The sequence below is a fragment of the Cervus elaphus genome, chromosome 17 (assembly GCF_910594005.1).
Source record: "Cervus elaphus chromosome 17, mCerEla1.1, whole genome shotgun sequence".
Taxonomy (NCBI): Eukaryota; Metazoa; Chordata; class Mammalia; order Artiodactyla; family Cervidae; genus Cervus; species Cervus elaphus.
In genome coordinates, this window is record NC_057831.1 from 40,500,913 (window position 1) to 40,522,888 (window position 21,976).

Sequence of the window (21,976 nt, forward strand, 5' to 3'; positions counted from 1 at the left end):
TTGAGTTGCAAATGAGAGAAACGTATTTTTTCCCCAGTGTTCTCACATTGGTGTCTTTGCCATACAAGTATCATAAAACAGAGTTGATAGGGTTATTGCCAACAAACTGTACTCAAAGGATCATTCACAATGACAGGAGATATATTATGATGACCAGACCGACAATAAAAACTCACCATAGGGCATTTACTATGATATTAAGAAGATATTAAAGAAATAGGGTGAGCCTATCCAAGAGCACATTTTATGTAGACAGTCAAAGAATAAAGAATATTTGTAGGTCTACAGGCAGAACTCAGAAAGTGTCAGAAAACAAACTCTCCAAAACAAACAAGGGTATTTTAAGCCCCTTGTATGTAAGTATCTAAAAAAAGCAGTATCTGAAATGATAAATCTTACAGCTGATATGGCTTTCTGGTAAGAGTGGCATCTAAATATACTAATTTAACTGAAAAGGTAGTTAGAAGGAAAAAAATCATGTTTAACATAGCTGAAATCCCAGAAGAAATAATTTGAAGGAAACATCCATCCATCAGTAACGTATTTAATCCTCTTTCCACATAAAATGTGACATTTTCCATCGAGTGACTAATTTGTGCATGTTAAAGATGCCGTGTTTATAAATAATGGGATTGTCAATAGGTTAGTGCTGAAGTGGTGCAATGCCAAAAGTATTGAGATTTGTAGAAATAAATTCATTTTTATAACTGGCATTTAATCAACTCAGCTGTCAGTTTAGATCGGAAACCTATTCCCTAGAGCAAATAAGAGATGGAAATCTTGAAATGACAAATTAATGAAATAGCTGTTGTCAGGTTAAACTCAATAATATAAGGTAATCAGCCTTCATCTTTATATTAAATTACTGCATTATCAGTGTAGAGAAGTTTGACAGCAAGTCAGATCTCTGACAAGTTTAAATTATCTCTAAATGAGATATCCATCAGGATACCCTGCATAAACTCTGAATTGCCACCTTCACTTTATTTTTCATATGTAATTATTTGAAGAATTCTCATATGAAAATATTGTTTTTATTGTTTAAGTTCCAGACATAAATCTGTTAGCCAGTGAATGCATCCTGTATGTTGTATGTGACTGAGCATGAATTGGGGGTGGTATGTTGTGGGAAAATGGTAGCATGGAATTTTGAGAAGTACAAAAGCAGACCCCTAAATTTAACTCTGCATTGTTTGCATGTGGTGCTTAGAAACCTCTTGGCCAATCCTTTCAACTGTAACTGCTACCTGGCTTGGTTGGGAGAATGGCTCAGAAAGAAAAGAATTGTAACAGGAAATCCTCGCTGTCAGAAGCCCTATTTCCTCAAAGAAATCCCCATCCAGGATGTGGCCATTCAGGACTTCACTTGTGATGACGGTAAGAAGGCCTAGCCGGGGCTTTGATCACCAGACACTCTCTGGTGACTGTTCCGATGCTGTAGGGCATATGCAGCATTTCATAGTTCAGGTAATGCATAGCTGTAGTTATTATGCATTTTTTTTGCTTTGTTTTGTGGTTTTATTTTGTTTTAAGCAACAAGCACTTACTTGCCCCAACTGTACATTCACATCTAACTCTACTTGATATGTGTTTCTGAACATTTTTAAAGATTTTCCAATTTTCAACCTGTGGTTGATACTATTTATATAGCTTCATTTTTGCTTTTCTTTATTATTCCAAGCATCTGTTTTAGTAATTACCATTTTTAAGTGATAAAGGCATTTGACTCATAAAATAGAAATTCTAGTAAACATAACAAAAATAATAGTTTTCATTTTTAGTACTCTCTGTATATCATTGCATTTGATTCTCATAACAGGTCTGTAATGTAGGTAGAATGTAGCTGCTATTATTTTGCCAAAAAGTGGAGTTCATTTGAGCTCTATATTTTCAAATGAGGGACCCATACATTTTTTGCTAAGCTTTTTAAAGAAAATAATCTGTCCCTTTTTGTCTCTTCATGTCTGCTTACAATTTTTACATAATTCAGTTTACATTTATATATTCTAATTAAAATTATAATTCTAATAAAAAGTGTAAACAACTGAACAAAGAACGTAACATTGTAATCGTATTGATAATACTAACTGTGAATTGTTTTCTGGAACTCTGCCCTAGGCGGTCTGAAAAGAGCCCTACACAGAACATACAGTGTCGATTTGTAAATCCTTAATGCCCTAAGCATAAATCGTTATATGGCTGAAGTCTCTTGTGTTTGTTAAACTGAAGGCATAAAATCCCTTCTGGCATCTTCAGAGCCACAAATCCGGTTTTCCTATGTATCTTTTGGCAATTTAGGAAATGATGACAACAGCTGTTCCCCACTCTCTCGCTGTCCTGCGGAGTGTACCTGCTTGGACACAGTGGTTCGATGTAGCAACAAAGCCTTGAAGATCTTGCCCAAAGGAATTCCAAGAGACGTCACTGAACTGTAAGTAGAGCTCATCTCTCCCTTTCCTGAATGAGTACTGTTTCACACACCAAGGGAAATGGAGACCAAACAAAAATCTTTTGAGTCTTATTTGCAAAGTACATTCATTCCATGGGCCATTCATTAGTATCATATAAAACCCTAAGCAAAGAGCTAGTTCAGGTCCCCTTGGGAAAGGCTGGTTGTGTGTTTCTCTTTGTTTTGTACTGTAGGATTACCCAGTGCCTCTATTATGCAAAGATGCTCTGTGAGCTCCCAGGGGGGAGGTGAGCCATAGTGTGCCTCCCACAATTGGTTGTCTCCACAGCCCTTTTCTCATGGACTATCTTGGAAGGCCAACGTTCTATCAAATGCACCTTGAGAAATTCTACATCTTTAGTTTATCTACAGTGACTGGAATATTTCATATGGTTAATTATTCTTTACCCCGTGTCCCCTTAGAGAATATCTCACCACAGGAGATACATAAATATGTAGGGTGTAGAAGAAGCTGACATAATCTTCAGCCTTAAAAAGAGGTAGTGCCCTTTGGACTTGAATCAGAGTCCTTTAGGAAGGATGTGGGGCCAGTGATCCCTAACACTTGCAAAACTGATATATAACCACACATTACATGGCTACTATACATATACAGGATACTAAGCACCACGCACACTTCCTTAGCTGCCTCCTGCTTTATATGTGGAATGGAATAAATCAAAGCATCAGCTGCTTGAACAATGCTGCACGCAGGCTCTGCCCGATTCCAGTATCTCTATACCAAAGATCTGGGGCAGATGCTTGATATGTGATTGAGTCTTTTGCCTCTGTTTATTTTTCAACTGTGTTAAACTGTATATCAAAAATGGAATTCATGCAGATGTGTACCTGTAATTCATACACAACAAACCATTAATTTTGATAAACTTTTGGCAACCTGGAATATAAGTAATGAGGTTCAAGAAGATGTCACTTCAGTTATCAAAGAACTTGTTTTCAAATCATGTGCAGTTTTACGAATTGTAATTTGGTCTTTAATTGACACTTACAGAAAAAGTGTGTGATCATGCCTCTAAGAGTGAGCTGTTGTTAAGTGTTCAGTTTCTCTCTCTTGGTACCAATCACAGTTGTTAGTTAACTATGAGCCCTGCTTTATATGTGTGTGTAATTAAAATGTTAATTGTTATTTTGATATGTATCTATTTCAAAAGATTACTAGCCATCCAGTGTTGAGAAGCTAGATGCTTGTAGAGTATTCTATAGGCAAATTGATTCTAAGAATAACCCAACCAAGACCGTAATGCTCAGCATAGCATTTAGATCATCTTTGATGCTGAATCCCTTTTCTACCATTTTAACTGACCCATGCCTTTGTCCTTTTACCAGATTCCCATCAAATAATTTTCAGTTCAGTCCGGTCACTCAGTCATGTCTGACTTTTTGCAACTGCATGGATTGCAGCACACCAGGCCTCCCTGTCCATATCCAACTCCTGGAGTTTACTCAAACTCATGTCCATTGAGTTGGTGATGCCATCCAATTATCTCATCCTCTGTCATCCCCTTCTCCTCCTGCCTTCAATCTTTCTCAGCATCGGGGTCTTTTCAAATGAATCAGTTCTTTGCATCAGGTGGCCAAAGTATTGGAGTTTCAGCTTCAGCATCAGTCCTTCCAATGACCAGTCAGGACTGATTTCCTTTAGGATGGATTGGTTGGATCTCCTGTCAGTCCAAGGGCCTCTCAAGAGTCTTCTCCAACACCACTGTTCAAAATCACCAATTCTTCTGCACTCAGCTTTCTTTATAGTCCAATTCTCACATCCATACATGACTACTAGAAAAACCATAACTTTGACTAGACGGACCTTTGTTGGCAAAGTAATGTCTCTGCTTTTTAATATGCTGTCTAGTTTGCTCATAGCTTTTCTTCCAAGGAGCAAGCATCTTTTAATTTCATGGCTGCAATCACCATCTGCAGTAATTTTGGAGTCTAAAAAAATAAAGTCTCTCACTGTTTCCATTGTTTCCCCATCTATTTGCCATGAAGTGATGGGACCAGATGCCATGATCTTAGTTTTCTGAATGTTGAACTTTAAGTCAACTTTTTCACTCTCCTCTTTCACTTTCACCAACAGGCTCTTTAGTTCTTCTTCACTTTCTGCCATAAGGGTGGTGTCATCTGCATATCTGAGGTTATTGATATTTCTCCAGGCAATCTTGGTTCCAGCTTGTGCTTCATCCAGCCCAGCATTTCTCATGATGTACTCTGCATATAAGTTAAATAAGCAGGGTGACAATATACAGCCTTGATGTACTCCTTTCCCGATTTGGAACCAGTCTGTTGTTCCATGTCCAGTTCTAACTGTTGCTTCTTGACCTGCATAAAGATTTCTCAAGAGGCACATCAGGTGGTCTGGTATTCCCATATCTTTAAGAATTTTCCAGTTTGTTGTGATCCACACAGTCAAAGGCTTTGGCATAGTCCATAAAGCAGAAGTAGATGTTTTTCTGGAACTCTCTTGCTTTTTCGATGATCCAGTGGATGTTGGCAATTTGATATCTGGTTCCTCTGCCTTTTCTACCTCCAGGTTGAATATCTGGAAGTTCATAGTTCATGTAGTTTTGAAGCCTGGCTTGGAGAATTTTGAGCATTACTTCACTAGAGTGTGAGATGAGTGCAATTGTGCAGTAGTTTGCCTTTTAACTTCCTTATTAAACTATATCTGAGAACCTGCTAGATTGGTCTATGCCATCTATGTGTTTCTTCTGTCAGATAGTTGAATCTTCAATCTATTCCTCTATAAATTATTAAAAAGTTATTTTTTAAAAGAAAATATGTTCTAGAAGTGAGGATGATATTAACTCACCTCTGTGCATTCTTGCTTTACTGCCCCAAGAGTTTTTCTTAGAACCATACCACCTCAACAGGATCCCTCTTTCCAGTAACATATATGCATGTATGAGAAAATTTCCATGTGCATATTATATTAAATTATTAAAGAATTTGGAAAAAATAACTATGTAGCAGTGAAAAATTCTGAACAAATTATTATTTGTTCCATTTTTGTTCCATATTATTTGTTCCATTGTTCCAAAAAAAATTATCCATTATTTTTAATCATTTCCATATACTTTCCCTCTTAGATTGTTTTACATGTAAGCAACCATAGTGCACTTTCTGAAAATTTTTAGCTTTGTGTTAGGATGCTTTCTGGAATAAAGGGAAAGTCCTGAAGTATATGGGATTATGGTTCCCTCTAGTGGTACCAATATTCTTAGCTAGAGAAAAGAAAGGGGAGAGGAGTTGAAATAAGACAAAGTCAGGAAATTTGAATAGGCATAAGAAGTCCTAACAACAGTCTGACTCTTTGTCACACATTTATTACATATTTTGATAACTTCTGCCTTTTATATAACTTTTATCATTTTTGAAATATTTGAAATAGCTTGTCATCTCTCAGCTACTTGTGTATCCAGCAAAAATATGAATGTCAATCTCAGATCTGGAGATAGGCAACAGCCCTGGAGCAGTAGGGCTACATACCTGCTGTGGCAGAATTGTTTGTGGACACATCTATAACCAGATGGCCAAGTTGCTGAAAGACGTTGTTACTCATCACCATCTACATTCTGGGAAAGAACAGCCTTGGGAGGAGATGGAATTATTTTTGTGTGTGTGATATCATGGATATACCTTTAAGGATTTATTTCTGTGTTTTGTCTATTAGCCCTTATTTTCTCATCATTCTGTTGACTCTAGTCGGAAAGGGAAATTTTACTAGCATGTTTTATTTGATTATTAATTACTTTTACATAAATGTACTGTTTTTGTGCATTAGATGTCATAATTTTCTATGAAACCTCCTAAAATTAATATCACCAAGCAAATATACAAGGGTAAAAACTATTTTTCAGATCTTTTTAAACTGAAATCTAATTACATTAAAATTCCTAAATATATCCATTCAATCACCCATTGTTGTTTACTAAGCATATTGATACAATAAGGCAGTGAAGATTGGTCTTGTCAGTAGTAACAAGTTTCTGCCAGTAGTGAATGCATTTCATGGTATTGGTCCCACATAGACACAAGTACACTGAAGCCTGATTAAAAATACGGTTGACTGATTGGCGCTTCTTGCTGACACACAAATGGTTGGATACCTGCCTTGCCTTTTTAGATAAAGCACAAAGGAGTGGACTCACCAGTCTCCTTGGTTTTATAATTTAGCGTAAGTAATCCACAGAAGAATTCTACTGGATTTGACAACTGTGTGTATGTGTTTTCTCTACTTCTGTTAAATCGCAATCCTATCTGGGAACATGACCTCCTAAAGCTAAAATTGTCAAGTGTCTCCTTGCTTCAATTAAGAGTGAAATATTGCTCAACTATTTTCTGATTCACTACTGTTACTTTTTAAAAAAATAATATTTTCTTTGTTTTTAGGTATCTGGATGGGAACCAGTTTACCCTGGTTCCTAAGGAACTCTCTAACTACAAACATTTAACACTTATGTGAGTATTGTATGGTATTTTTCTGTTTTCGACATCTTATTTGCTTTCGTGTAAATGTGGATAGTAGGGGCAGAAGATTTAGTGAAGCTTTCAGATTCTATAAATTATTTTCAGTTAGATGCTTCTTGTCTTGCTCATTGTGGTTCTGGATCACTAGCTACATCTTCATTGATTATCAGTCAGGCAGTGGTGCATCTTAGAAGAAGGTCCTGTCTGTGTAAAGTGCAAATACAATTAAATCTAAGTATCAGAGAATTATAGACCTGGAGTAAGTTGAATACTTCTATTGAAGATGAATGTGAGCTATTTTATGACAATCCAAGGAAAGAAAAATGGAAAACAATGTTTATATTCTCAACTTTAAACAAAACAGAGCAGATGGTAAGAGCGTTACTAATACTATATTATAAATCTAGTTTTTAGGCTTGATTCTCATAAAATACATTATGAATTAAGGTATGGGTTTCCAGTATTTAAATTTATTTTCTAAAATCCATGTTTACTTACATAGTACTGAAGTATAGTTGACAAAGATGCTGACATTCTGAGTATAAACATCAAGCACTGAATTGTTTTTCATTTGGTTTGATGTCATCCTAAAGTAGCATCTCTCTTTCATTAATGTATGTTAACAATTTCTTAAAGTCTTTAATTGTAAATGCAAGAGTATATTTAAACATACAAACATTTCCTTTCAATCTAGTTATGTGCACAATATTTCTTAAAAGATATAATCTTCTATATATAATGTCACACTTAGAGTAGCCTTGTTGGTAACTGGTAAAACTTGTCACAAAACAAAAATCAGCAACAATATTGGATATAAAGGGAAATACTTTATTTTTAAGTCTGTTTGATTTTAGAATAATTATAACTGTCTTAGATTTCTAGTATTCCTAGAAGAGGGATTTAATCCTAATTAGTGAATTCTACCTAGTTAACCTAGGTAACTACCTACTAACCTGGGTAACTACCTAGATAGTTATGTTTCTCACTGTAAACTTTACCCTGAGCACGTGGAAGCTAGTTAAAATGTTGTTGATCCTTTTCAGTTTTCCTTAAAAGTATGTGAAAATCAAACACTTTGTGAGAAGTATATAGGACTATTAACTGACAAATGGTTAAATTAAGAAAAAAAGAATACCCTCCAAGATGACTTGTTCTCCCTCTAGTTATTTATTTAATAGCAGCAAGAACTGATTACATACATTTGTTCTGTTAAATAAGCCACTAAATATCTGCAATTTCCAAAGGGTCAGTTCAGCAGAATTGGTTCATTTGTGAGACAGTGTGTGATTATTTAAAACCAGTTTGGAAATAAAAAATGAGAATTTATAGATCCAGAAATGGTTTTACCAATGACTCATTATACAACTCTAGGCAGGTAACTGGGCTTCCCTGATAGCTCAGTTGGTAAAGAATCCGCCCACAATTCAGGAGACCTGAATTCGATCCCTGGGTTGGGAAGTTCTCCTGGAGAAGGGAAAGGCTACCCACTCCAGAATTCTGACCTGGAGAATTCCATGGATTACAGTCCATGGGGTCGTAAAGAGTCGGACATGACTGAGCGACTTTCGCTTTCACATTCAGGCCGGTAACTACTGCTAGTATAAGTGTATTTATTTTTTAAATTTAGCCATAGTACTTCAGCAACTAAGATGGATTATAAAGCTTCTGTAACATTCCCACCATTTCACAGTTTCATTGGTCCATTTTACTGATACTTTGACCTTTTAATGTGGATAATCTGAAGCATCTTTTCTAAATCTTGTACTTATTCATAAATTTTCCTCAGAAAAATATACTAAACATAAATACACACACATACATAAATGAACATAAATTACAATCCAAATCTTCCATTTATTCATCAATCTTCCTTTAGTCTTATATTTGGCATTTTGTTTTAGATAAAAATCAGTGAATATTCCCTAACGTGTATCACACTGTTTTATGTATGTGAGTGTATGTATGTATATATTCACCTATTTTTCCTAAAGCAGAATGGAAAACATCATTATATATGTTATATATTATGCTGCATTATATATTATTATGCTTACAAGATATCATTATTATATGTCATTATATTATGTATATCATGTATACATTATATGGGCTTCTCAGATGGCGCTAGTGATAAAGAACCCATCTGCCAATGCAGGAGACATAAATGATGCAATTCAATCCCTGGGTCAGGAAGATCCCCTGGAGGAGGGCATGGCAACCCACTCCAGTATTCTTGCCTGGAGAATTCCATGGACAGAGGAGCCTGGTGGGCTGCGGTCCATGGGGTCACAAAGACTCAGACACGACTGAGGCAACTTAGCACAAGGAGTATACATTATATAAAATAAAAATAAGATCAAGTTCACTGCATATCATTTACAACCTGTGATACAAATGATGCTTGTAAATACCCATTTGGCATGGGTAGAAAATTCACATCTCTCTCATTTACTCATCATTTATTAAACAGACATTTACTAAGAAACAACTGTATGCCAGTGACTTTGCCAAAGGCAGTTTTTAATTATGGTGTTGTTTTTAATGATGGCTTTGTCAATGTAATTAGATGAGGGATTCTTTCAGTTATCCTATTTGACTATTTGTATGTGACAGTGAAGATAAAGTATAACCGATGGAACTTTCGAGAACAAAGGTTTGTTTCTCGCCTGTCAAATATGTCTGTTGTGAATGGCCTCCACGTGATTGCCCTGGGACCCAGCAATGGGCAGGGCTTCTCTGTGGAACGTCAGGAGCCTTGCAGAGGAAGGAGCAGAGGGTTAAGGGAAAAGTGAGCTTACTCTGAAGCTTTTGTTCTGAAGTTCAACCAGCTCTGGTGGCGGCCACACTTCACTGGCCGGAGCAAGGCATGTGGTCGTTTCTAATTTCAGCAGGCTTGGGCATGAATAATGATGAATAATTATCTACCTCAGAGGATTACCCAATGTTTTGTTATTTCCAGACAAAAGCTAAGTCCTAACCAACGCTGCTACAACTGTGAACAGGAAGAACCTCTCTTTCTAAGAATCACTAATATGTCAATGTCTATGGTAACAGTAGACCTGTTTTTTCTTTGTCTTTTTTAGAGACTTAAGTAACAACAGAATAAGCACTCTCTCTAATCAGAGCTTCAGCAACATGACCCAGCTCCTCACCTTGTGAGTATGAAAGTGTGGTACTAAGTTAATTCCTTAATTCACTGGACATTCCTGGTGTACAAAACAGTCTCTGCCCTCAAGGAATGTTAATACTGTTGGGAGAAACAGACAAGTAAAGCCTCAGTAAACAAATATAGATCCTATAAAAAGTGTTGGGTTCTATGGGAGAAAACAAAGAATAACTTACATTTGTGGCAGGGTTGGGAGAAATCCTTAAGATAAACTTCCAGAGGAAGTCACCTTTTGGAGGGCATAGTTGAGACAACCACCAATGACAGCCGTAGGAAGCACTCTAGACTGTATTTTAGAATTGACTGTGTTGTAGTATGAAACAGCACAAAGATTAACAAAATATTATGCGTCTGTGCCTTCAATTTTTTTAAGATGCTCAAGTAACCCTTTTCAGTTGCTTTATTTTTAAAACGCTATTTGGCCATTTGGGGATATCTGAGTAAAACAAATCGGCCTGTGTGTACTTTCAGAATTCTTAGTTACAACCGTTTGAGATGTATTCCTCCTCGAACCTTTGATGGACTGAAGTCTCTTCGATTACTGTAAGCATCTTAAGTTTAAAAAAAACCTTTATTTCTTGAGGATCTGGGTCTTATGTTGCTTTTTAGTAATTTAATTGCTTTATTTTGGGGATTTTTTGACTATATGCATTAGAATTTACTACAAATTTGGAAATGGAAAATTATATCTTACTGTATCATTTCTCAATAGCTTTTACTTGGGCAACATAATTTTTTCTTTTGTAATATGTTGTTGCTTTGGTCATTTATTTGATAATATATGAGTTTAAGATATAATATAAAGTTCAGTTCAGTTCAGTCGCTCAGTCGTGTCCGACTCTTTGCGACCCCATGAATTGCAGCACGCCAGGCCTCCCTGTTCATCACCAACTCCCGGAGTTTACTCAAACTCATGTCCATCAGGTCGGTGATGCCATCCAGCCATCTCATCCTCTGTCGTCCCCTTCTCCTCCTGCCCCCAATCTCTCCCAGCATCAGGGTCTTTTCCAATGAGTCAACTCTTCACATGAGGTGGCCAAAGTATTGGAGTTTCAGCTTCAGCATCAGTCCTTCCAATGAACACCCAGGACTGATCTCCATTAGGATGGACTGGTTGAATCTCCTTGCAGTCCAAGGGACTCTCAAGAGTCTTCTCCAACACCACAGTTCAAAAGCATCACTTCTTCGGCGCTCAGCTTTCTTCACAGTCCAACTCTCACATCCATACATGACCACTGGAAAAACCATAGCCTTGACTAGACGGACCTTTCAGAAATAATTTTATATAGATCTAACGAATTTTGAAAAAAATAGGAAATTTTAATTTCTTTAAAAGTTACATAATACAGCACAAAATATTTTTATTATACAAAATGTATCTTACAGTACATGAAATAAAACAGGGTCTTCTATCCCAATTCTCTCCCCAGAATTGACAGTTAAACAGTTTAATGTTATCTTCTGGTTATTTTATATGTTTGTTTTTATATGTTGATATATTTATGCCCACAGCAATATAACTTAAAAACCATAAACAGGTTTTTTTAAGTCTGTCATTGACTTTATTTAGCAATATGCTTTAGATTTTAGATTTGCCATTCCATCACATATAATATTCCTCAACTCTTTACCTGCTACAGACTGTTTGATAGAATGAAGGAACCATAGCTTATTTAAGTATCCTCATCTTTACTGTCATTGGGTTGATTCCAAATTTTCATTACTTTATACAGTGCTGGAATGAATATCCTTTCTTACACATCCATCTTACTGTCAAGCATATTAGAAGAATAGCGAGAGCAGTCATCTTATTGTCCACCAAACAATTTAAAAATTTATTATTTTAATAGACTATTTCAAAACACTCTTGCAAATATTAAATATTCTAAATCCTTTCATTTTTGTCATATGACAGATGGAACATTATTTTCCACTCCTCTTTTAATTTGCAATTCCAATTACTAGAGCATTTGAGTATATTGTGTTTATTGAGTGTGTGCGTTTCTTATTCTATTAGCTTGATGATATTAATTCTCATTTCCTATGGTTACTTTGTCTTCTCCTTATTAACATGCCTGTCTTTATGCACTTGACTCTAAGTTTACAGGTCTTTTTTACAAAGGAATTAATATATTTATAGCTGATGTATGTGGCAGATACTTCCCATTCTGTTTTCCATATGTAATCTTTTTTTAATTGAAATATAGTTGATGTGTTGTATTGGTTTTTATTGCTGCAAAGTGATTCAGTTGTGTGGGTGTGTGTGTGTGCGTGTGTGTATACTCAAACACACATACATATATATACGTATATGTATATATTATTTGTCAGATTCTTTTCCATTATAGTTTATTACAAGATTGAAAATAGTTCCCTGTGCTAAGCAATGGGGCTTGTTGTTTTATATTATGGATATATTTTACATTGTTAAAAATATATCACTCTTCTTCATTATGATTTCTGAGTTTTATAACATAGAACTTTAAAAAACCTTCCATATCCCATGTTTATAAAAAGGAATTCATCTATATTTTACTTTAGTACATTTTCAGTTTTATTTTTGCATTTAACTCTTCCATCTAAAATTTATTATGCATATGATATGAAGTAGGAGCTAACTTTTTGCTTCCCCAAATAGATACCCAGTTGTGTGAAGACTATTTAATATACCATCTTTTCTACACTGATTTTAAATAACTGTTACTGAAAACTCATATATTGGGGATTTTTCTGAACTCCCTGGAAATAATAGGAAATTTAACTTTTCTTTTCTTTTGTTTTTAGTTCTTTACATGGAAATGACATTTCTGTTGTGCCTGAAGGTGCTTTCAATGATCTTGCTGCATTATCACACCTGTGAGTATCTATTTCATAAATATGAGTTTAAGGTCAAACACTCCCTGGCAAGTGAGTTTGGAACAAGTGGTCCCCTGCCATTTTTTTATTGTCACATCATAAAATGTGATTGATTCCATCTTTAAAGATCTAAATATTTTAAATCTAAATACAGTGCTCTTTATAAGGTAGACTTAATTTATCCTTCTGCTCCTAACTCCTTGTTAGTTGAGTTCTCTTTGCTTATAAAAATATCTCCTCTTACAAACGTGACTCCCCAGCTTCCTGAAGGAGTAAATGAATGAATGAAAGTCTCTCAGTTGTGTCTGACTCTTTGCGACCCCATGGCAGGGACCTGCCAGGCTCCTCTGTCCATGGAATTCTCCAGGCAATATTGGAGTGGGTAGCCGTTCCCTTCTCCAGGGCATCTTCCCAGCACTGGGATCCAACCCAGGCCTCCCATATTGCAGGCAGATTCTTTACCGTCTGAGCCACCAGGGAATTCCCCCAGTTTCCTAGTGTATTCCTTTTCTCTTAATACTCTCTGATTCTAAATATTAGATCACCTTCAATTCAGTCTGCCCAAACCTTGTTTATCCAAGTTACATCCCAATGGTCACCTTTTCCAAGAAACCCTGATTTGCTCTAACTAGATTCATTTATTGAGCAAATGTTACTCAGCATTAACTATCATTGTTGTTTAAATGCCCAGTCGTGTCTGACTCTTTTGCAACCCCTTGGATTGAGATTTCCCAGGCAAGACTACTGAAATGGGTTGCCATTTCAGTTCTCCAGGGGGTCCTCTGTACCCAGGGAATGAACCTCACCTCTCCTACCTGCGACTCCTGCACCGCAGGTGGATTCTTTACCACCGAGCCACTGGGGAAGCCTAGCGTTGACTATGGTACCACGTAAATTAGAAAATGTTTAGACATTACTGTGTGATAAGGGGAAACGGCAAATCCTCACATTGGGTGAAATGTTTTTCCTTTGCATTCTTTCTTATAACAGGTTGTTTATACCTCTATATTTTGGGGGAGTACAATAAAACAGTTTATTAATGAGGTCCAAAAAAATCTCACTTGGATCAAATTCCTCTGTTTCATTACTGTTAGTTGTACTGTTAAGACTGTAGCAAACCTGTGAGGAAGTTCAGAGACCAGCCCTGGAATCCAGAGCTTTGCCAGGCTCAATTTGGTGACTCCTGGTGACAGTTTAAACATCATTGTCAGTTGACTCCCAGTTCTCCAGAAGTTGCTATATTTTTTCTTCGGTTTGTCCTCCTCTCCAAAACCTACCAAACTCCAAGAAGATAAGAAGTTCAGATAATTGAGAGAAGGGAATGGGCAGAGAATAGGAGCTAGTAGTCAACAGTGCTACATCTGCATTTCCCTTAGAGAGGCTGTGTTATCAGTGTAGGTTTTTGTCCATCTGACTGGTGCTTACTTTCAATACCCCTTACATTAAACTACTAGGCTCCTGGAGGCAAGACCTCCATTTTCTTCACGTGTCAGCCCTAGCACCTACCTCAAAGTGGACGTCAGGGCCGCTCCTCTACAAATTCCACTTGCCGCTTGCCCGGGCGTCCCTGGGAATGAGACCCCTGGCTCCGGGGTGCAGGGCCGTGCGCTGCGGCAGAGAGCGCTGACTAAAGGAACGGCCACTCTGCTGGCATTAGACGGCTGAACTGGAAGAGTCTGCCTAGGACGGTGCTGCTTGCACCATGTGACGTTTCTCCCCAAAAGTGAGAGCGATTTGTCAGGAGTCTTATTTTGTCATATATTTCATTTTATACAATTGTCTTTTACCCCCTGGGTCATAGAGAGCTCTGCCCCATTCACTTTTCTTACTGTGTCTCTTGGCACCGTGAGGCCTTAGGAAATGTCAGTACAGATGAGATCTGATAGCTCAAAAACATCATTTTTCTCATTTTTAATTTAGAAGAAAGGTTTGAATCTGAAATACATGTAAGCATAATATTTACTTCACTCCAATTCTTGGCCAGAGTTGGGCATTAAAACTGCTACAATATAAAGTATTGTGGTTTTGTAAGGGTATTTTGAAAGTCTTTTCATATAAGAATAATTTTGCATAAACCATATACCTAGAAATATTACTAATTTGAAGTTAATTATAAATCAGAATCAATCAGTTTTTAAATGCTTCTTCGTGTGTATACTGTTTGTGTCCAGGCATGGCAAGCTTGTAAACCCATTGCTTAATGTCTCTGGCCTCAGTTTTTCAATCTGTAAAACCGGTTATTAGCAGTATTGATCTCATACCTCTTCTATTTAGAATAAAATGAGATAAATAATAGAAATGGCTTAGCACAGTTCTTGTATATCACAACAAAGCAATAAATGCTAGCTATTATCGTGATTATTTTTCCTGTCGCTATAGCTGCTTATATGAATAGGCACCAGTTTTCCATTTCCTATTATGAAAACCTTTAAAGGGACAGAGGGAGTTCGAAATCCCTGGGGAGCTTGCTTTGTGCACTTTTATTATTTCACATCCATCCTTATTTTCTTGCCTCATACTGATCGTTTACTCTGAACCATCCTTTCCAACCTTCTCCACCTACTTGAATCCAAATATCTAAAAGTTCAGACTTAAACCACCAGGCTCCCAGAGAAGTTACCCTCTGTTCAGTTATAAATTCTTCTACTATACCACGTCTAGTGAAAATTATTTGTAGGTATGAGTTTATGTTACTCTCCTTTGCAGAAGGAGTTTTGGAGGTTAAAAACGATGTGACATAGCGGAGTCCTCAGAACCTGGCATAATGCTTGGATTCTAAGTAAATCATTGGTGAATGAAGGAAGTGTTCATCTACACTTGGGGCCTGCTTGCACCTAGTATAAAACTGTCTGCAAATACAAGGAGACCTTATAGAGCCCGCTAGGTGTTAACAGAGGGGACAACTCACTAAGTCACAGCAGCACATAAGTGAGAAAAATGGGGAATCCCTAATCCCTGATGCTGCCATTTTCATTTTCATCAGCAAATCTATAGGGACTTTTAGTAAGCATCACTGAGTTACGTTCCCTTAGGAAATAACATTACTTCCATATCTGTGTGTGTGTGCGTGTACCTGTGTGTGCTTTTGTGGTGGTGTTTTCCAGAGCAATTGGAGCCAACCCTCTTTACTGTGATTGTAACATGCAGTGGTTATCCGACTGGGTAAAGTCGGAATACAAAGAGCCGGGAATTGCGCGCTGTGCTGGTCCTGGAGAAATGGCAGATAAACTACTTCTCACAACTCCCTCCAAAAAATTTACATGTCAAGGTATGGTTTTTAACCACTTGTCCTTCTGTAAATAAAACTTGATGGTATTAATTTAAAAAAAGAAACAGAATACCATGGGCCGCTAGGTTGCAGAGGGATAGCTGAAAAACTCCAATAAATAGTTAGTTTTCTCCTGTACTTGGAGAAGACAGAGCAGTTACATGCGGAGACCTAGTAAAGAACTAGGCTTTTCAAATAAATTGCGGAAACAATCCATTGGAAACGACAAAATTTTCTTTAAAAGATAAGGAGAACCGAAGAGTACAAAATTTCTGGAAATTCCTCTCATGGCCTCTAACAAGTGAAATATTTTGCTTTTGCTTTGTCTAACATGTGCCCTGCTCCTAGGGCTTCCAGGGCCCTGTGGCTTCCTGATGCCAGGTAAGGAGGCATGAGCCCTTCCCCACGTTCAGGCCAGACCTTCCACCTCACCTTTTGTACCGCACTCTTCCTATGTTGATGGTGCTGTTTCTTGCTTGTTTGAATCCTTTTATTTTCCCTTTGTTTTATGTACTTGTGAATTCTATAAGTGTCTTAGTAACAAATATTTTCTTCTCTTATTACAAAACTAATCTATGCCCAACATAGAAAATCTAAAGAAAAGGAAAATGGAACAATAAGAGACTAAAAAACTAAGTGTAACAATTAAGGACGATGCCAAAAGATAACCAATGTTAAAGTTGTTTTGTGTATCTTTCCACTTTTTCTAATCAAATAAATCTAAATATCACAGCTAATGTTGAAAGAAATAAAAAGAAGATCCTCAGTATTTTGCATTGTTCTTTTTTCTCGAACTTTATTTTTCTCCTTGAATTTATATTTCCAATACCTCGGAGAATTGTATCATTTTTTGCTACAAAAAATATGTATATAATTTGCATTTTTAAAATTTGCTACCAGTAGATCTGTGAGTTTCTGTTTTCTTAGAAGTAATTGTTGCTAGTAATACTTATTGAGATTGGTTGGGCAGCATAGTTATTTATCAATATGTTAACATTTATATTCAAAATGTAAATTTTATTGGAAATGCCTCTCTGGGATTATGTGCATTGACTGCAAGAGCCTTTGCAAATAACCAGTGTTTTAAATTATTATTGGTAATCTCTGACATTCCCTTGGGGCAGTGTGCCACATGGTAAATTTCTGGTGGACTGAGAGTATACCATTTTTTTTAAGGTCAGAGTGGAGATAGGGAATGAGAAGCTGGCATAAAGCTTGCTTGTAGGCATATTATTGGGCAGAGTAATTCTAGAAGGGCTATATGGGCAAGTTGAGCAACTGTAGACTATTTTTACACTTCTCTGTACCCAGGGATGCTCATACTCCACTCTGAAAACTACTGGTGTTTATCTATAATTCTAAGCTTAGGATTCCATAGAGATATTTCTTGAAAAAATAATTTCATGATAATGTCAATTTGAGAAAAGCTACATACTTACATTCATTCTTAGAGCATCATAGTTCACATTAATCTATTAAATGTTCTCAGAAATCTGATGAATACAAATGAACATACATGCATAAAATAAATATCTGTTGTAACTAACTGATTTGACTCTTTTTCCGTTAATAGTGTTGTTTGTTCTTAGTATAGCATGAATGGAAATAAGCTATACTAAGGGAACATTGGTCTGGATCAGTAGAGCCTGATAGAACTTTCTTCAGTGATATAAATTTTCTATACCTGTGCTATCCAAATATGGTAGACGCTAGCCACATGTGGTTGTTGAAATGTAGCTAAGGCAAGTGAGGAAGTGACTTTTTAATTGTATTTCAATTTAAATGTAGTTGTATGTAGCTAATGGCTACCATATTTGGTAGTGCTGTTGCTACAGGGCTCAGAGGAAGACGTCCTTTCAGAGTGGCTATGAAAGGTTTCTTGCAGGAATGTGTAGGCCAGGTGTTTGAACAAGCAGGCAAGTGTAAGGACAGGTCGGAGGAACTGCAGGAGCCCAGCTGTGATACAAGAAAATGCTGGAACTGTGGCAGTTTAGTTTACTCTTCACTGTTACCAAAGTAACACATCACACACACTTCAGGGTGTACCTTAAACTGCATAGCCGGACAGCATGGGTATAAAGTCTATGCAAGAAGCATAAACATTCAAAACTCAATAAATATAGTGTAACTGCATTTAACAAGCTTTTAGATTTACTCGGTTCTTCTATAACATAATTTTAGAAAGATAGCAAACATTGAAACTCACAATGTTCTTTCCCGACATTGCCCAGTATTTGTCAAAATATTGTGAACCAGTCTCACGTGCTTTGCTAGAAATATTTACTTTACTAATTGGATTGGTAAGGGGCAAAGTATTCTAGTCCATTCATTAAAATAATTAACTCTGGGAAATCTGCCGAGTACTATGTTTTTGAGCTTACATGCTTTATGAGCTTGAAAGTAATAAAATAATGCTGCTTTAAATATTTTATATTTTGTTTTTTTATATTTTAATTTAACTTTTGCCATAGTTATGCCAGTTTTATTTATTCATGAAAGTCATGTAAGTACATATTCCTAATATTAAAGTTTGTAAATATGTAATTTCAACAGGAAGATGAATATTCTTTATTTGCAAACATGTTTACATATCTATATTTAAATAGAATTTAAATATTTTCTCTGCTAGCAAACACTGTATTATTATTTTGAGAAATCAATTCTCTCAACACCATTTTTATCTTACATTTGCAGAGTATTTTCTTTGTGGTATATCATAGTTTTAGTGCACAACAGAAATAAATGAGTTGCTTGAAATACAGAGTATATTTAATTAAATACCCAGATTAGGACGTTCTTGAATGGGAAGCAGATGATCATGACTTGTTGTTATAACCTAGGTGTCCTGTTTTCATCTTTTAAATATCAGATGAAATTAGAGTGCTCAAGCAGAAAATGGAGATTTTGTCCTTTCCAGGTTTTCACTGAAAACACCAGCATGGAATGTAGAATACTGTTAATTTCTAATAGTCCCTTTATTGTTCTTCGTTCAGGAGGCTTCAGCTATACAGGCAACTAAATTGTTCATTTTTAATTTGACATTTATTAAACACTTAAATGTGCTAAAGAGTGAACCATGTGATGAAAAATCAGTTCAGTCGTGTCCAACTCTTTGCAACTCCCTGGACTGTAGCCCACCAGGCTGCTCTGTCCATGGAATTCTCCAGGCAAGAATATTGGAGTGGGTTGCCATTTCCCCCTCCAGGGGATGTTCCCAACCCAGGGATCAAACCCCCTTCTCTCATGTCTCCTGCAATGGCAGGTGGATTCTTTACCACTAGCGCCACCTGGGAAGCCACCAAAAAGAATGAACAGTCTAACGTAAACAAGTGGTATATTGCTTCTTTCATTCAACAAATACTGCATGAGTTCCTATTATACAACAGGAATGGTTCCAAGATATTAAGAGTACAATAATAAATAGGACAGAAAAACTCTAGCCTTCATGGAGCTTATATTCTACCGATAGATACATTTTAAGGGATAATTACAAAATAATATGGAAGTTTGGTGGTAGAAACATATATACAATGTTAATAATGTATATCCAAACCAAACAGTTGTGGAAATGTAACCAATACCACAGATTTCCTCTTTGTGGGCTCCATAATCACTGTGGACGATGACTGCAGCCGTGAAATCAGAAGACAAATGCTTCTTCAGATGGCAGGAAAGCTATGACAAACCTGCATAGTGTGTTGAAAAGCAGAGACATTACTCTGCCGACAAAGGTCCATATAGTCAAGGCTATGGTCTTCCCAGTGGTCATGTAGGTTGTGAGAGCTGAACCATAAAGAAGGCAGAACACCAAGGAATTGATGCCTTTGAACTGTGGTGCTGGAGAAGACTCCTGAAAGGCCCTTGGACAGCAAGGAGATCAAACCAGTTAATCTTAAGAGAAATCAACCCTGAATATTCACTGGAAGGACTGATGCTGAAGCTTAAGCTCCAGCATTTTGGTCATCTGATGAGCACAAACTCACTGGAAAAGTCCCTGATGCTGGGAAAGCTTGAGGGTAGAAGGAGAAGAGAACGTCAGAGGATGAGATGGCTGGACGGCATCATGGATGCAATGAACACGAACTTGGACAAACTTTGGGACATGGTGAGGGACCGGGAAGCCTGGTGTGCTACAGTCCATGGGGTCACAAAGAGTCAGACACAACCGGGCAACTGAACAACAACAAGCAGTACCACTCGGTCCATTGGGAAACAGGAGACTGGTGTAGTGTGTCAAGTAGAACAAGAATGGAACACAAATTAGGGGAAGCAGCTCCTATGGCCAGGTGTCTGGTGGCCAGGAACCCAGATCAAGAGGCGAGGATCTGATGCTCAACATACCTCATTACTTATCTGTGAAGATCAGCCAAGGGTCAGGAAGCCTGGGACTGTTTCATATCCCAGAATGACCAATATTCCACCACCACATGGTTGCTCTCTTCTGCTAATTTTGCAAGTTAAGAATGTTCTAGGTTCTGGAATTTCTAGGAAAAACTTCCACATCTCTCACTAATAATATTGTAATGTTATCAGTTTTATTTCCCGCCCCCCCAGTGAATCAGTATCCTTTGTTGGAGGGTGTGTGGGAGGGGGTATTCTTAACAAGCTCAAAGTCTTTTATTTTCTGTCTCAAAACTGTTAATTAATATTGACCTTAGTTATTTAAAGTATGAAGGGGATTAAATAATTTAACCCAAACTAGAAGTAATGAAAATTTTAATAGGTCAGTTTTGAAGTAGAATTTAAAACTTTATCAAATTCTTTTTACATTTTCAAATTAGTATCACTACCACATAGTTATAAATTTGAAATAGCCATAGCTGTAGAGGGTTATGATTTTCTTACTGGCTAAAAAAAAATTCAGGTTTGTACATAGTTATTTGCCAAAAGCACTGTCTTTAAAAAGCAAAGACTATTTTTTTATTATACTTTTTTAAAAAACTTCAAACACTGGGGAAAATTTAACAGACATTTATTTTAATAGGAGATGAAACCAATGATTTGTATTCCGTTCTTAAATAGTGTACTTCCATATTATCTCTGATACAGTAACTCCATAAAATAATTATTGCTCTTTTTTCACTTGAGTGTGATTTAAGAAGTTAATTTTCTGGCCTAAGTTCACATGTGATTGTAGCAAAGGGCCAAGCCCAGGGATCCCAGAGGTGTAATACCCATCTTTGTGTTTTTATTTAACCATTTATATAATGCACGTTTGTAGGATTTTAGCCCCCTGTCACTTAGGGACCATCTCTACCCCTTCCTTGAAACTGTAGGGATTCCAGTGGGCTCTCTCTTGCCCATTTTAGTAGCTTCTTTTTAGCTTGTTTATTTGCCCCCTTTTCATCGTACACAGTGGTGGCCTCCGCTGCTGCTTGTACATTCCCGGTGTCTCTTCATTCTTTTGCTGACTTGTTTTTCTTACCCACCCTTTAATATTGACACAGTGGAGTTCTCTCCTTAGCCCTGATGACTAATTTCAGTCCCATGGCTTCAAGTGTCTAGCCATGACTTTTCTTATGAACTTCAGATTCATATTTCCATTTACCTAGTGAAGTCCTGCCTTGCAGAAACTTAAAACACATATTCCAAAATATGCCTTCCCAATTTCCACATTCTCTTACAGCTGCATTCAGTAGTTGATCCATAGATGTCTCTATTACTGAACTGCTTGTTAGTTATTCCCAGTGTTAAGTAACCTCTACTTTTTTCCTGAGTTGTCTTTGAAACACACCTGATTTTACACACAGAG

The 21,976-nt window shown here is 36.8% G+C and overlaps 1 protein-coding gene across 2 annotated transcripts in view; it reads left to right on the plus strand.

The window, feature by feature from the left end:
- The window catches only part of SLIT2 (slit guidance ligand 2), a 386,076-nt gene that overhangs the window by 301,094 nt on the left and 63,006 nt on the right, over nucleotides 1–21,976 (plus strand). For both annotated transcript variants that reach the window (XM_043871492.1, XM_043871493.1), the window contains 7 exons: nucleotides 1,211–1,377; nucleotides 2,299–2,431; nucleotides 6,857–6,925; nucleotides 10,018–10,089; nucleotides 10,572–10,643; nucleotides 12,885–12,956; nucleotides 16,061–16,224. In XM_043871492.1, the coding sequence (XP_043727427.1) occupies nucleotides 1,211–1,377; nucleotides 2,299–2,431; nucleotides 6,857–6,925; nucleotides 10,018–10,089; nucleotides 10,572–10,643; nucleotides 12,885–12,956; nucleotides 16,061–16,224 (749 nt within the window). The remainder of the gene's footprint in view (nucleotides 1–1,210; nucleotides 1,378–2,298; nucleotides 2,432–6,856; nucleotides 6,926–10,017; nucleotides 10,090–10,571; nucleotides 10,644–12,884; nucleotides 12,957–16,060; nucleotides 16,225–21,976) is intronic.